The sequence below is a fragment of the Narcine bancroftii genome, chromosome 13, assembly GCF_036971445.1.
Source record: "Narcine bancroftii isolate sNarBan1 chromosome 13, sNarBan1.hap1, whole genome shotgun sequence".
Classification (NCBI taxonomy): domain Eukaryota; kingdom Metazoa; phylum Chordata; class Chondrichthyes; order Torpediniformes; family Narcinidae; genus Narcine; species Narcine bancroftii.
Genome location: NC_091481.1, coordinates 16364385 through 16381038, shown reverse-complemented (window position 1 = coordinate 16381038; position 16654 = coordinate 16364385). Strand labels below are relative to the sequence as shown.

At 39.2% G+C, this 16654-nt stretch overlaps 1 protein-coding gene across 7 annotated transcripts in view; it reads right to left on the bottom strand.

The window, feature by feature from the left end:
* The window catches only part of LOC138748484 (protein PHTF2-like), a 105093-nt gene that overhangs the window by 58185 nt on the left and 30254 nt on the right, over nucleotides 1-16654 (bottom strand). For 6 of the 7 annotated variants that reach the window (XR_011348055.1, XR_011348057.1, XR_011348058.1 and 3 more), the window contains exons 2-3: nucleotides 11902-11979; nucleotides 1744-1800 (exon numbers count right to left, since the gene is read on the bottom strand). Coding sequence is in view for 3 of the 7 variants with exons in the window: in XM_069908770.1 (XP_069764871.1) it covers nucleotides 1744-1800; nucleotides 11902-11946 (102 nt within the window). In the remaining 4 variants the exon portion in view is untranslated. Of the gene's footprint in view, nucleotides 1-1743; nucleotides 1801-11901; nucleotides 11980-12890; nucleotides 12915-16654 lie in introns of those variants that run through there. The other variant, XM_069908771.1, reaches the window with a different exon arrangement.

Genomic DNA, 16654 nt, shown 5'->3' with positions numbered 1-16654 from the left:
TTGTCAAGGCAACAAGCCAACATCATAACTAAAAATATTGAGAAAATAAGGAGGTTTTAAATTGCAGAGATGGCAAGGTGAAGCCAAAATATCCGAAAAGAGGGTGGAGACTGATGTTGTTAATTTTTTTCTGAAGATGAGTTTCTAAACTAGTGCCTTTGAGATCATCTTTAACTGTGGCTTCCCTTCCGCAATAGTTGACAGAGCTAAAAACGAAATCTTCTCCTTTTCAAATGGCTTTGCTTTCAATATCTTTTCACCCAACAAGGAACAAAGCTAAGTTCCCTCCACAACTTCCTGGCTCTCTGTTCCATCTTGAGCCATGGCTCCTCTATTCATGATATTTTCCAAATGCAATCCTTAGAATTCCAACCGCTTCCCTTTTCCCCCACCTAGGAACCCAAAGCCTTCTGGTGAAGTAGCAATTCACCTGCACTTCTGATTTACCACACTTCATGATATCATCTCCTCTACACTGAGGAATGCAGATTGAGTGACCATTTTATGGGCTACTTCAAAAATGACCGAGCTGCTAACTGCTTACCTCATTCAATCTCTATCCCATACCTATCATCACTTCTCCTTCATTGGGTTCCTACAAATTTTCCAAACTACTTTTCCAAAAATGCCAACGAAAGGATCAAGGAACAGTACCTCATCTGTCTAGTCTCACTCTAACTCTCTCAGAATCAATACTGAATTCAATAACTTCAAGAAACCAGGCTTTGTATCAGAATCTGGCACAACATCTTCCACTTCTAACAAAAATGCAGTTTTCCTCTTTCTCCAAAGATGCTGCCCAATATCCAGCATTCTCTTGGTTTGGATTTCCAGACAATATTCAAATTCTATACATTATTCAAAATACATTTCCAACCATGAAAATTATTTTCCTTGAATGCTTTTGAGTTAAAAAAATACCAAGTAAATTGGAATAATCACCCACGAGTAAAAAAAAAATATCCACATTGAAATAATCTCCCACACTCACAATACCAAGTCAAAATGTTGTACAGTTCAGCCACTGAACATGCAAGACATCAATTTTTCCATCTATCAGAATTGCAAACACATCTAAGAGTTGGCAACCAAATTTTAGTTTAGATCATCAATCTGGATTGCAAAAGCAATTCTGCCAAATCCTTGAAAAAACACAATGCTGGAGAAACTCAGGAAGTCACAATTGGCAAAGCAGTTAGCGCAACACCTTTACAGTGCCAGTGATCCAGGACCATGGTTCGAATCCCATGCGTTCTCCCCGTGTTTGCATGGGTTTTCCCTGGGTGCTCCGGTTTCCTGCCACTGTTTGAAATGTACCTGGGGTGTCGGTTAATTGGGCAGCATGGACTCGTGGGTGAAAATGGCCTGTTACTGTGCTGTATTTTTAATTTTATTTTAAATTAAAAGTTCAAACCAATGTTTCGGGCTTGAGCCCTTCATCAAGACACAAGGGTTATGTATCTTTATCTTTGCTCTACGAAGTAAGCTGTTTAACCTGCGGAGTTACTCCAGCATTGTGTTTTTACTTCAATCGCGATGTCTGAACTCTCGTGTTTTACTCTGCCAAATCCTTTGACACCACAATTAGGTGTATTGCCCCAAAATGCAGCTTTGCAATGTTTTTGTTTCTTCTTATCAGCATCACACCTTCATAGGAGACTTCACGTGCTACAGGAATACAAGATGCATCACATGTATTTATCGGTTATTACAACTGTCTAATTTTAATAAAGATCATATTACCTTGATCTCTCTTTGTTCCACAGACTTTTCCCATATCTGTTGATCATAGGCACCAATCTGTAAAGTATAAAACAAGTTTTGCAAATAAAATGAGATAGATTTTAAAAAGAATTTGGTTCTCTATCCACCAGTATTTTCTGTTGCACAGATACAACACCAACAATTTTGCAACATTTTATATTGTGTAATATATTTTGCTTTGTACCCTGAGCAGACAATGAAATGCTGGAGGAACTCAGGGAGTCAAGCACCACCCATGGGCAGAAACATCTGCCCACACTGACAGGTGTCCTCAGCCTTATCCATTGCCAGAAGATTCTCGGCATGGCCATGACCACCTTGGGGCAATCTTCCAGTTTTCCACTACTGTTGGAGACTTGGTATGCATGAGCTTGTATTTTGAATCTTTGCTTATTTCCTCAGAAACCCAAGTCTGGCTTTTCCCGTCCTTACTGTCCCTGCCTTTAACTGGAATAATACTTTTGTTGGGCATTGTGAAAAATCTCTGAAAGTCTTCCATATTATCAGTGTTCCCAACTCCTCCCTCATCCCATTATAACCTCCCTTTTTTAGGCACAATACCTGTTTTAGATTCCATTATTGCGCCCTCTATTTGAATGTGAAATTCAATCATACTGTTATCGTTCCTTCCAAGAGGATTCCGAACTACAAGATCATTCATTTTATCTGACTCGTTGCACAGGACCAGATCTAAAGCAGCAAGTTTCCTTGCAAGTTCGATAATATGCTGCCCCAGAAAGCTATCATAGATGGATTCTACCCAGATGGATTCCACATTCTGTTCTTTTGATCTTTGCCCTGATCTCATCCTTAATTAAAAGGACTATCCCTTACTTTCCTGCTTATCCTTCAGTATTACCTGATACCCTTGATCATCTCAAATCTGCAACCATGATTCATATCCTTGTACCTCTTTTGTGCCACAAGTTCTTTAACCTTGTTTCAAATTACAGGCATTCAGATAAAAGTGCCCTTATACACATTGTCCTTTTAGAATCTAGTCATCTTTGTGTCTTTTGCATTTGCATTTATGTACTTCACTTTTACTTTGCCACTCCATTACTTCCCTCTCTCCTTCTGCATGGATTCCCATAGCCCTGCCATATTAGTTTAAACCTTACCCAACAGCACGATTTGTGTCCTCAAGGACACAAATCCTTCCTTCAGGCAAGTTCTCACCAGTGGCCCCAATTTTGCAGTAATGCCAACTCTTTTACAAGGATACACAAGCTACGATTTGGATTCCTAGATGCTTGTTCCACCTCAGTTTAAACTTTCAGGAATTCATATAGATACATGCCCCAGGCTCTACTGAACACCAACACCTTTTAATTTCTTGCTACTTTAAAGACATAATGCTTCACTGATAATCTCACATTTTTAATTACATGCCATTTAAAATTTTGTCCATCCACTAAACCTACCTCTCTCCATGAATTCTGCATGGATACTGTTGATTTCCACATCCAAATCACTGATACAAATTGGAAACAGCTGGGCCCAAGTACATATCCGTGCAGCACCACACAAGTCACAACATCTCAATTTGAAAATGACTAATTTGTTCCTCATTTCCCTCTTCTGCCTGTTAACAAATCCTCAAATCACAGTGGCAGATTTCCACCACTGCCCAATTTTGTTGAAAAACTGACAACTCCTACATTAGTTAGCACCTTTCATGTAACAGGAATTCCGCCTTATTGAATTTACAAATCATCACTCAAAAACTTGTGATACAGAATAAAACTCACTCTCAAAGAACTTTTATGAAAAAAAGCAATAAACAAAATGCATTTCTTATGCAGTTGATGCAACAATGTTCGGAAAATTATGATATGGACCATCATCGCACTCGCTTCCCACACCCCACCACCCCCCTGAGATCACCTGTAATCTTTTGATTATTTTTAATGAGTCTTTTAGAGGGCAAAAAAAAACTAACAGGTCAGGATGAGCTAACAGGGAAGCAAAATTAATTCTATGCAAATATCAGAGAATGTGTTATCAGATGTTGGAGACTCCAGAGGCTGCAATGTTCCCAAACTGAAGATGAAGAGCTGTTTCTCAAGCTTGTATTGGATCTCACTATAACCATGCAGAAGGCCACAGATGGGTCAAAATTGAAGTGTGATTAAGATGACAGGCGAGAGGAATCTCAGAATGTTCAGCTGTCACTGAATGCAAAGACTGCATTCTGGGCCCATATTCAGCTTCTTCTACCTTTCAAAACAGTGGATATCTCCCTTTCCCATTTCGCTCTGATAAACAGACCCTCCCCAAGATGTTTACTGACTATTCCAACCCATGGATGCTGCCTGACCCATTACATTCTTCGGCACTCATCGTTCAAGGTTCCAGTAACTACAGTTTTGCTTACTGACAATTCAACAACACTCAGTTTCATTCAGCAGTAAGAGTTTCAAAATATTCACATAAAGAAGTGACAGGAAGCATTTGCATCAAAAGCAAGACCAGACAACTTTCTTTATTCTTCAACATCACGTGATGACACACTGGACTGCAAGACAGATGTTTTGAAGATTATTTCATCTCCTGACTTTTCAAATATCCACAAGCCTCATCGGGTGTGATGCAATGTTCACTGCTAACTGGAATGGATTCAGACAGAACACTCAACAAGTACTCCATGTAATAGCTTTTATTCTTCAGTTGAGGCATTTCAATCAGAAGGCCAGGTAAAATAAGTCACTAACTTCATTGACATACAAAGAGGAAGGGAGGAGGGAAAACCAATCTTCCAGGATGAAAATAGATAGAGAATATTCTTTAGACCAGCCATTTTCAACCTTTTCCTGGCTATGCACCACCACCCTCCCCAAACCGAGGAGTCTGCTCAAAGTTTATGGGCCCCCTTCCCTGTGAAGCAGTCAAGTTTTGATTTCTTCTGTACTTCTCTCCCAGCGACTACATTAAAAAAAATCTAAAAAGAATTTGTGATGTGAGGTGAAAAGAAAACAAGGCTTTTACTTCAATGTGATTGTGGCTCACAGGGAGTTGGCCTATTTGGCTGCTTATAGATAGTTGAGGATATTTCAGAAAACTCATCAGTCCTGCTTCACATTTTCATTGTGGTCTGTCTGAACCAAAAGAAGTAATTCCATAAGAATTTTCATTCAGCTATATTTAACAACTAAAAAGTGTATTAATATGCATCACAAATTTAGAAATATAAAAACTGACATGAGAGTTTGGTTTATTACTCCCATTGTAATGTTAAGAGTAATGCCCCAGTAATTGTGGCAAGAGGAAGCACCTGAACATTAAAATGGTTAGTTACCATTTTACAAGAAAGATGCAATTGCGTTAGAGAGCAGAGCCCTGAGCAGTGGGGCCACTGAATTTGTAACAAGCATTAGGCATGTTAAGTATGACTAAATAAGGTTTTATTGCTTCAGAGTTTAAAAAGCACCACCAAGGGTGCAGGAAAAATAGCGAGGATGTTGACAGAGCTCAAGAGCTCACAAGGAATGGACAAGTTGGTACTGATTTGCATTCAACTTACCAGTTCCACAATTAAACCTTTTTGGCTTAAAATGGGTAATCTATTAGAACGAATAACTGGAGTAAAATTCCCACAGGATCCAATGTTATTTTTACCGGGAGTTATTAGTGGATTAAATTAAAACTGAGAAAGTATCATGTAAAATTTGTTTAAATAGCTTTGGCAATAGCTAGAAAATGTATTGCTGTAACTTGGAAGTCTGATATTGATTTGGGAATGGATAGATGGCATGCACAAGTCCGAGCTGTATCCACTTGAGAAAATTACATAATTTAAGAGATAAATATCACATATTTTGGAAAACTTGGAAACCATATTTAAAAATTATTGGTATTAAAATTTAAATGAATCTTGAACATTCCCTTTCTCTTATAGGTCTCTATAAATAATTATATATTTAAAGTGTTCTGGTTTTCTTGTCCCTTTTTTTCTTTATTTATATTTGTAGGGGGTTTGGGGGAGAGGGTGGGGGATTAATAGGGTTTTTTTCTTTCTTTTGTATTTCTTTACTCTCTTTTTCCTTCTTATAAAATATCACATGTATTTGGATTAAGTCTGAAATATTGTAATATGTTTCTAAGTGGTTTTATTTTATATAAAGTTTTTTTTAAAAAGCTCACAAGGTATGGTTGGCTAGGCTAGGATTGAATAGTTCTTCTTTCAAACAGAGATGACTAATGGATGATTTAATGGAGGTAATAAAAGAAGACAAACTAATTTCCTTTCCCAGAGGTCAAAAATAAAAGGTATAAATCGCTGTTGCTGAACCTGTGGGAAGCAACAATCCCAGATGGAGTCCTGGGACATATCCTGAGAAACTGCACAGATCAACTGGTTGATGTATATTCAAACATCTTTAACCTCTCTGTGCAACAGGCCATAGTCCCCACTTGCTTCTAGAAGACCATCATCATACCTGTGCCAAAGAAAAGCATAATAACAGTCTACATGATGACCAACCAGTAGGTTTGACATTCACCATCAGAAGCTAGTCATGGGTCAATTCAACTCGAGCCTACCAGCCAATTCAATTTGCCTGTTAGTCAAACAAATCCATAGCAAATACCATCTCCCTAGCTCTCCACTCTACCCTAGAACAGCTGGATGCCAAGGCCATTTATGTCATAAATGCTCTGCCTCAATTCCATAGTCCCTAGCAAACTCTTTCCAAAACTTCAGGATTGAAGCTTCAGTGCTCCCTTTGCAACTGGATCCTCGACCTAATATCTAACAAACCACGAGCAGGAAAGAGAAGTAACAACATATCCTCCACAATCGCATACAACACCAGCATTCCTCAGTAATGTGTCCTCAGTCTCCTACAATATGTCCTTTCACCTACAATTGTACCGTTCAAACTCCATCTTCAAATTTGTCAAAAATACCATACTAGTAGGCTGGTTATCAAATAGCAATCTGTCAGAATACAGAAAAGAGAGTAAATGTTTAGTGGCATGGTGTCAACAACCCTTCACTCAACATTTATAAGATGAAAGAAATTATCACTGACTTCAGGAAAGAGGACAGAGTCTACATCACTGTCCACATTAATTATCCTGAAGTTTGAAGAGTTATTAACTTCAAGCTCTTAGGAATAAACATCTCCAATGACCTGACCTGGCAAGCATGGACATGTGATGATCAAGAATGCACATCAATGCCTCAAGACTAAGAAAGCTTGGCATGTCCCCCTGTCCCTCAACATCATCTAAAGGTGCATCACCAAAAGCATACTTGCTGGATGTATCACAACGTAGTATGGAAGCTGCTCTGCTTAAGGTTGGAAGAAACAAGGTAGTGAATGCAGCTCATAATGAAAACCTCCCTCCCCTAATGAACTCCATTGACATCTCCCACTGTGTAGAAAAGGTAGCTAACATACTGAAAGGTCCATCATCCCTGGACATGCATTCTTTTCCCTTCTCCCATTAGTGAAAATTCTGAAAAATGTGAAACCACGCACCACTGGCTTAAACACATTTTCCTCCCTGTAGCCATCAAGATCCTGAATGATCCCCTTTTAAAGTGTTCTCATGCTGCCCTTGATTGATACTGATTGGAACCATAGAACACTACAGCACAGAAAACAGGCCATTTGGCCCTTCTAGTCTATGCCAAAAAATCATACCACTAGTCCCACTGACCTGCACCCATTCCATAACCCTAGACCTATCCCATCCATGCATCTATCCAGTTTATTTTTAAAACTTAAGAGTGAGCCCGCATTTACCTCATTAGATGGCAGCTCATTCCACATCCCCAACACTCTCTGAGTGAAAAAGTTCCCCCTAAGCCTTTCCCCCTAAAGCCATGTCCTCTTGTATTCATCTCCCCTAATCTGTGGAAAGAGCCTTTTTATTGATTGATCAAAAAAATTGATTGATCTTCCTTTTTATTGTCAGCCTATACTCTGTTAAATTGTAGTCTATATATGGAATGCTGGAGATAACCTGTTGGTCTCTTTGCAAAAGAACTCACAGAACTTTGCAAAATACAAGGTATTTTGTGACATATTTAATTCTAAGATAAATAGGAAACCATCTTTTTGCACTCACAATGACAGGAATCTGGAGTTAATTACATAAATATATAGCAGAGTCAGACCATTAATTTACAGTTTAAAAAGTGCATGTGCACCTGTTTTTTTTACACCTCCCTGTCTGAAACTTATTGGAAGTTGCATCACCTGCCAATTAAGGTTGGACTCCAGACACTCATTAGTGCGCCCCTTACCGTTGGCTCATTTAAATGATTTAGTGTTATCATTGGGCAGATGCCCAGCTCCAAACAGTACAAAACATTCAGTGCATACTACATTTCTCTCTCTGCCTCTTGATTCAAGTCCCAGACATTGCTCCACACCAGGTTGCTGCTATGGACATCACTGAAGGAGTCAGGGGTAAGACATGCACTACACTGAGTTGAGTTGTAGCACTGTTACTTGTGCACCTTGTGAGAGAGTGTAGCCACTGGTATTGGAGTCTCCCCACTGTGTCTGCTTGCACCATTATAGTTTTTGTTTCATGTCGTGAGGAACATAGGCAGCCACCAGTATCGGAATCCAACCTGAGTCCGATGTGAATGTCTATATAGTCATTTAGTACCATTTGACGTTGTCCCCTGTTTGTTTCCCGTGTTCAATAAACTTATCTTTATTGAACAGTGGTTTCCAGACTCTATTCTCTGTGTGAATCCACCAAACCAGATACTTTCTTAAACACAACAGCACTTGACAGGCTGTAGCTCACAAAAGCTACAGACAGGTTAGTAGGTTATGTTAGACAGGTTATGTATAATCCAGGCCATAAGAAGAATTTTCCAGCTGAATGTGTGGTATCCACAAAAAAAATCAAGTTCTCTCAGAGAACACATTTAAAATTGTAAAAGTAAACACTATTTGAAGTAACACATAAACCTTTAGTGAAGATAGGATCACATATTCAGCCAGCGGAGGGCCTTGGTCGTGCTTTGCTCTTAGCAGCTGTTTGAATAGAGTTGTGTTGAATAAAATGGCATCGCCCAGGCTGAAGAGGTGCTTGCTGCTGCTCGCTGTTGGGGGTCACTCTCTTAAAGTGCCTGCTTATCCCTGCTTAGTAAGAGTCACCCTGGTGAGAGGCTCAATCTGTAAACTTGGGAGGAGTGCAGGTTAATTATCGACAATGTTATTTTTCATCTTTCGTGTGGCTCTGTGAAGAGGGAAAAACCTATAGATGCAAGGTGAAGTGTTTTCAAAGAATGTGTCTGAAAATAAAGCAAAATGCTGTAAGATTTATATATTCATGGTTGTGGTTTGTTCAGTGTAAGTATTTTTGTCTTTTAAATTGTTTATTCTTAATGCAGGTATGTTGGTTAGACATTGTAAGAATAAGTCTCAAGCAACCAAAAAATACACTTATCCGGCATCTACCAATCCCCAGAGGTGCCATAAATCAGGGGTTTTACTATATTCTATATTCATAAATCTATTTAGTAGTGAACAATTTGTGTAATACCAGAGAAGATACAGGTGCACGCTTGAATATTCCAATGATTAACCCATTTCTGAGCACACAGGCAAGATAAATTAATTTCACCCTCAAAAGATGAATATTATACATATGCAGAACTAACGCTGCACTTGACGAAAATTTTGATTCGTTTCATACCCTATTTTTTTTTTGCCCTGAGAGAATAAGAAGACTATTCCACAGTTGATGATTTATCAGAACCTGTATGGTAACATAACATGTATAACATAACAATTACAGCACGGAAACAGGCCATTAGGCCCTTCTAGTCCACACCGAACCAAACACCCCTCTCTAGTCCCACCTCCCTGCACAATGCCCATAACCCTCCAGCTTCTTCTCATCCATATACCTGTCCAACCTTTTCTTAAATAATACAATCGACTCCGCCGCCACTATTTCTCCTGGAAGTTCATTCCACACGGCTACCGCTCTCTGAGTAAAGAAGTTCCCCCTCATGTTACCTCTGAACCTCTGCCCCTTAATTCTTAACTCATGTCCTCTTGTTTTAATCTTTCCTCCTCTTAATGGAAATAGTCTATCCACATCCACTCTGTCTATCCCTTTCATAATCTTAAATACTTCTATCAAATCCCCTCTCAACCTTCTACGCTCCAAAGAATAAAGACCTAATCTGTCCAATCTCTCCCTATACTCTAGATGCTTAAACCCAGGTAACATTCTGGTAAACCTTCTCTGCACTCTCTCCACTCTGTTTATATCCTTCCTATAATTAGGCGACTAGAACTGCACACAGAACTCCAAATTAGGCCGCACCAACATCTTATACAATCTCAACATCACCTCCCAACTCCTATATTCCATGCAATGATTGATAAAGGCCAGCATACTAAAAGCCTTCTTCACCACCCTATTCACGTGAGTTTCTACCTTCAGGGAACGATGTACCGTTACTCCTAAATCTTTCTACTCTTCTGTATTCCTCAATGCTCTCCCATTTACCACGTATGTCCTGTTCTGATTCTTCTTACCAAAATGAAGCACCTCACACTTATCAGCATTAAATTCCATCTGCCATTTTTCAGCCCACTTTTCTAAGCAGCCCAAATCAGTTATTAGCCCAAATTGGGTTGCTTGACTTTGAATGACCAAGTCATAGTGTGATGTATTACCAGGTCAATGACAGTTTAAATTCCCTCATCAATGACAGATTTGGTATTGAACATAGAGCAATGACTGGTTTGGGTATCACTGTCTTGAGTATCACTGTCATATGCTGTACCATTTGATCACCTGTAATTATTCACAGTTGAGATTCAAACACGGGTAATAATTTCAATAAAATCAAACAGAATTGTCTGCGATTCAACAAACAGGTTTGGACTATCTAATAAGAACTCCATACATCATTAAATATATTTTAGGACTTCAGACACAAATGGTGCATAGTGATACAAGTATTTTACTTCCACTGTGAAAAATTTACAACTCTTTCAATGTAATTACTTTTGCAATGCAAAGCCACCAGATCAGACCTGGTCAGTACTTGGAGGGGAGACCGCCTAGGAACACAAGATGCTGTAGTTTCTGTGAGGGGTGCTGGACAAAGTGGTGACACTGCCTTACGGTGGACAAAAGTTAAAGAATTTCATGTATGTTACATTCTAAATGTAGTATTAAATAACAATAATGGAACCTTTACTTTTCAACTAAATTTTATATATCTAAAATTTAAAAACATTTCCCTCCAATATGCTGAAAATAGCTGGTTACAGTAAAGCTGTTGATCTATATTTGAAACTCAGCAGATTAAACAGTGTACTTTCTATAGCAAAGATAAAGATACATAACCAACGTTTCAGGCTTGAGCCCTTCATCGGGGCAGGCGCCTAAACAAAATGGTGGGAGGGAAAGGGCAGGGAGTGGAGCACAGTTCCTCAGGTAGAAGCTAATAAGTGGATAAGGGAGGGAGGGCACACCAGCAAGCAGGGGGAGGGGGATGGCTATGAATAGAGAGAGAAGGGGTAGAGAGCTGAAGGAAAAAAGACAGAGGGTTGGGGAAGAGATGGAGAACAGGGAGTAGGCTAGCAAAAACCAGAGAAGTCAACGTTAATGCCATCCAGTTGTAGAGCGCCCAGATGGAATAGTAGGTGTTGCTCCTCCGATTTACAGGTGGTCTTGGTTTGACAGTACATGAACCCATGGACAGACATTCCCCCTGCCTCTCCACCTCCTACCATTTTGATCAGGCTCCTACCTACATTTTGTCCATACCATGATGAAGGGCTCAAGCCCAAAAAGTTGGTTACTTTGCTACATACAGTTTGACCTGCTAATTTTCTGCAGATTTGAATTTTTACTTCAATCACAGTATCTGCAGATTTTCATGTTTTACTTCGATCTATATTTGAAGCTGGATGACTTGCATTTGAGTAGAGAAAATATTCTTAAGGAAAAGTGTGATCAAACAGGCAGTCATGGACTAATGCAATCAGTTTAAAATTGTTAAGACCATAAGAAATTACATAGATCAAATAAAGCAGTAATGCAAAACACAGCCTTCCCTTTGTATCTCTCCTTTCATCTGACATTACAAATAACATCACTCAGAGGTCAAATATTATTAATCCAGAATAAAAAGCATACCTTTTTTTGATACCACACTATAGCATCTGTCACTTTAGACGCCATTTATCTCCCTCAGTCACAAATGGGTATCTTAGGCTGAAAAGGGAGAGAGAACAATACATCAGTACCACTTGTAAGCTACTTAAGTGGTTACAAAATGAAATATAGGTGTTGCACTTGAATTACATCTAACCTTATCACTAATTTAAGACAGAGTTTTATAGTGGCTGGTTGCTATAACAACCAAAAATTCCACTGGAGCAATTCCAACTGCATTTTAACACTCTATAGGATTTCCACCCATCTGTTGTCTCTCTCTAAAGTGACTCAATCACATTAATCATTATAATTGCATCAGAGAAGACATTTTGGCTGACTGAGAGCCCAATAAAATCTACAATATTTCACATTGTATTGTAATAAAGATCCTCCTTCTCTCAAAACAATGGGTTTTAAACTTTCCATTGAGATTATTCCAAACCCTTGGACAGAGTACAAAAGAGTTTCCATATGTGCAAAGTTTTCTCAGCATAAAAACCAATCAACATATTACAATGTAAATGACAAAAATTTAACAGTTGAAGATCCACCGAAGACCTCAGTGACAGTTGGGATTCTCTTCCACAAACTTTAAAAATTCTTGAGGAGAATGCTTGAACAGAAAACTGTGACATTTTATGATGCACCTCATTTTTTTCAGTTGTATTGTGGGTGATCTCGGAAATGTTCTTAGAAATACTGTTATAATACCCAACAGTATCCTCAACTCTCTGATTATTTAATAGACATATATCAGTCAAAACTAAATTAATAAACTTCCAATATTTTATGGCTAGGGTGCTGATATAACTCAATCATGTCACTTACATGAAGGTCATGTGTAAGTTTGCAGTTTAAATTTAAGCTGCAAAAGAAATAGAATTACATAATGTTTGACTGCACTTTAAAGTTTTAAACCATTTCACATTCACACCTATACTTAGAATAGAGCTGTACAAAATTCTGACCTGATTTGGCAGGGTAGTTGGAGGTTAATATTTCCCCTGATGACATGTCTCCAACCAAAAGGTCACATTCTCAAAATGAGAAACTAGGTCATTCTGTGGAGAACAATTTCATCTCATCTTTACCTTTGAATCTTTGGAATACACTACCCAAAAAGGGTAGGAGAGATTCAGTAGCTGAGTACATTCAAAATAGACTGGTTTTTTTAGGTATTAAAATAACAAGAGATAGGCAATTATTGAAAGAAAGTCACCCTGAGAAAAAAGATCAGCTACGATCTTACTGAATGTTGAAACAGGCACAAGCAACGAAATGCTCCTGTATCTATTTCTAATGTTTCAAACAATATTTGAAACACATCAGGACAGCCAACATATTTTGTGAATGATCTAGATTTTGCAGAATGTCTGATGGAGAAAAGAAAGATGGAGAAGCAGAGAAGTTTAGAAAGAAAATTCCAATCCTTACATAACACTTAATAACTGAAGGCACGTTCATTGAGTTCACTGGACTCAGCCCCTCAGCCCGAAGGTTTCTCCCTACATCACATAGACTGGATAGTGTTCTCAGGAAATGGAAGAGGTGGCAGGGGCTGCTTCACGATTCAGTCTCCGTGGTGCTTAGGTGTGGGGATCCTGTTCCAGGGCAGTTCCCCTCAACTGGGACATCTGATACTGAGTCCTCATCTTTCTTCGTCCCGAGGGAATTTATCTTTGTTGTGCTGGCTGTAGTCTTCATCCCTCTGCAGGCAGTAAGCTAGCACTGGAGGATCAACACACTGTGATCAACAAGTATCATATAACGTGTCCTGAATCCTTCCCAGTCATCACCAGGTCCTGGCAATCTTCCTTCTCCTGCAACACCAGGGGATCGAACAATCTCGACCACTACTAAGTACTATCAGAGATGCCTGCTGATCCACACCATTCCCGTACTTTGGAAAGTCAGATCAAATGGCAGGACTTCTTCCTACATGCAGACAGAAACTGAAGTGCACAGAACCAGTAGTGAAGATTGTACAGAGATGAGCTGAAGAATTCAGAGCAATATTGAAGAACATGGTAATGGGTTTGAAGGAATGTACCACCGCCTTTATCAGAAAATGCATGCTCATGCCAAAACAATGCAGGTCTCTCCTAACCAGAGGCCAAGAGATTTGCAAACTATCAAAGACCAGATATGTGGCGTTTAGATCAGGAGATTCAAGGCATGCAGAAAGATCAGGTACAACATGTGGAAGGCCATATCAATGCAAAAGAGACAATTCATAGCTGGCATCTCAGACAAATACCCCCCCAGCTGTGTCAAAGTTGCATGCCATTACATCTCTTAAGATTAAACTAATCAGTATTAACTGTGATACATCTCTTCCACATCAACTCAATGTCTTCTATGCTCACTTCAAAAGGAAAGCAAGAGGAACCCTTGTGAGCCCCCACAGCCCCTGGCAACTCTGTGCTCCCAGTTTTTGATGCTGACAGGTACAGAACTTTCAAGAGGGTGAATCTGTGAAAAGTGTCCACCCACACAACATTCTTGGCCATGTCCTTAAAACCTCTGTAAACCAGATGGCTAGAGTTTTATGATCATTTTGAACTTCTTGCTACAAAGGTCAGAGGTCCCCACTTGGTTCAAAAGGGCTTTCATTATTCCAGTCAGTGCCAAGAGCAAGGTGACCTGCTTCAACGACTATCAGTCAGGGCTATTGGCGTCTACCATGATGAAGTGCTTTGAGAGTGATTAATGGGTCAATCAACTCCGATCTCATTGACCAACTTCAATCACTTGGCATCACATCAGGTCATCTGCAGATGTCATTTCATTAGCACTCCACTAGATCACCTAGAGCAGAGGACCACCTTAGGCAAGTTGTTGTCCATCAATTATAGCTCAGAATTCAACACCATCATGCCGACAAAACCTATGAACAAACAAACAGATCTGGGACTCTGTTCATTCCTCCCGCAACTGGATCCTCGACTTCTTCATCAGAAAACCACAATCATGTGAATCGCCAACATCACCTCTTCTATGCTCGCCATCAACATAGGGATACCCCAAGGCTGTGTGCCATTTGGACTACCAAGTTGTTCGACTCCAACTCGATCTACAATTTTTTTGATGACACCACCATTGTTGGCCAAATAACTGGAAATAATAAGTTAGAATACAGAATGGAAATAGAGAATGGTTGGGTGGTGTTGGAACAACTTTACCAAGACAGAGTAGCTTATAGTTAATTTTAAGAAGGAGAGGTTGAGGGATCACTCATTTGTCCACAATGATGGGCAGGAGTGGGGAGCAGGTTAGAAACTTCAAGTTCCTGAGAGTTGATATTTCAGAAGACCTCTTGTGGATTGAGGGTTTACCTGGCCAGCACATTGGGCAACTGTGAAGAAGGCACACCAATGCACCCATGTCATCAAATTCTCTATCAAACTTTGGGTGCACTGTGGAAAGTACACTGACAGGTTACATTACAGCCTGTTTGGGAATTCAAATGCCCAGGAACCAAAAAGCTCCAGAAAGTAACAAACACAGCCAAGTCCATCATAAGCTCTGATTTTCCATCCATCAAATGTATTTATGTGAGGCACTGGCTCAAGAAGGCAGCCAACATCAGAAAGGGCCCCCAATCACCCTGGTCACAACTTTCTACTCACTGCTACCTTTGGGCAGAAAGTACAGAAGCCTGAAGACCAGCACCTCTCCGTTTAAGAATAGTTTCTTGTTACACAAATCAGGGACTGCACGAACACCACACAAGGAGTGCCAGCACTATTTCTGAACTCTGAAAACTGTGAATATGTATATATTTATTACAGTATCTAGCTTTTTTATACCTTTTCTAAGTCAATTTAATGTAATATAGATGTTTATTTTAGCTATTTTGCAGCCTTTTTGTCAGCAAAATACCTATTGAGCTGCACTGAGTAAGAATTTTTGTGCATATTCAAATTATACAATGACAGTAAACTCATTATCATTATTAGTGAAGTGACAACAACCTGGAAAGAATGAACATGCTGGCATTATTTCCTTTTAAAAAATGACACATGGTTCAATAAAACTCAAATTTTATGAAAAATTATGATAGAAGAAATGAAAAGTGTTTCTACTTGGGGGCAGGGGAAGAAAATAGATCATTAATGTATTAATAAGACTGTTGAATTCAGAAGGCATTTCTTAACCTACAGGGGAACTCTATAACAAGATGACTGATGTAAATAGTAGGGATCTATTTAAGTTGGAATAATACATCAGGGAGAAAGAAAGAGGCTTATGCTGATAAAGCAGGAAGGGTGAGACGATTTATGTGCAGCACAAAACACCTGGGAGGACAAGTTGAAGCAAATAGCCAACTCTGAACATTTTACATAATTCTCCATCAGAGAAGTGCATTAAAAAGCTAACATACACCATAGTTATGAAGATGAAAAAGCCAATGTTAGATCCAAGGGGGGCTCAGAGATAACATAAGAAAGTAGGAAGAAAAACACTTCAACAACTGCATCACCAGACTACTATGTTTCTAACGTCGAGATCATGGTCTATCACATCAAGAGTTAAGAAGTCGAGGGATTATTTGACATAAATTTGTCATTTGTGACAATTACATAATCGATTCTGTAGGGGTGAGGAGGTTACCAGAAATTGAAAGAATGAAAAATTTATTGTTCATCAGAGATCATTTGCTTTATGGATGGAACTTAGGATCTTCATAGTTGAATGCAGCTTGAACAACATTCAAAAAACTCAACACAAT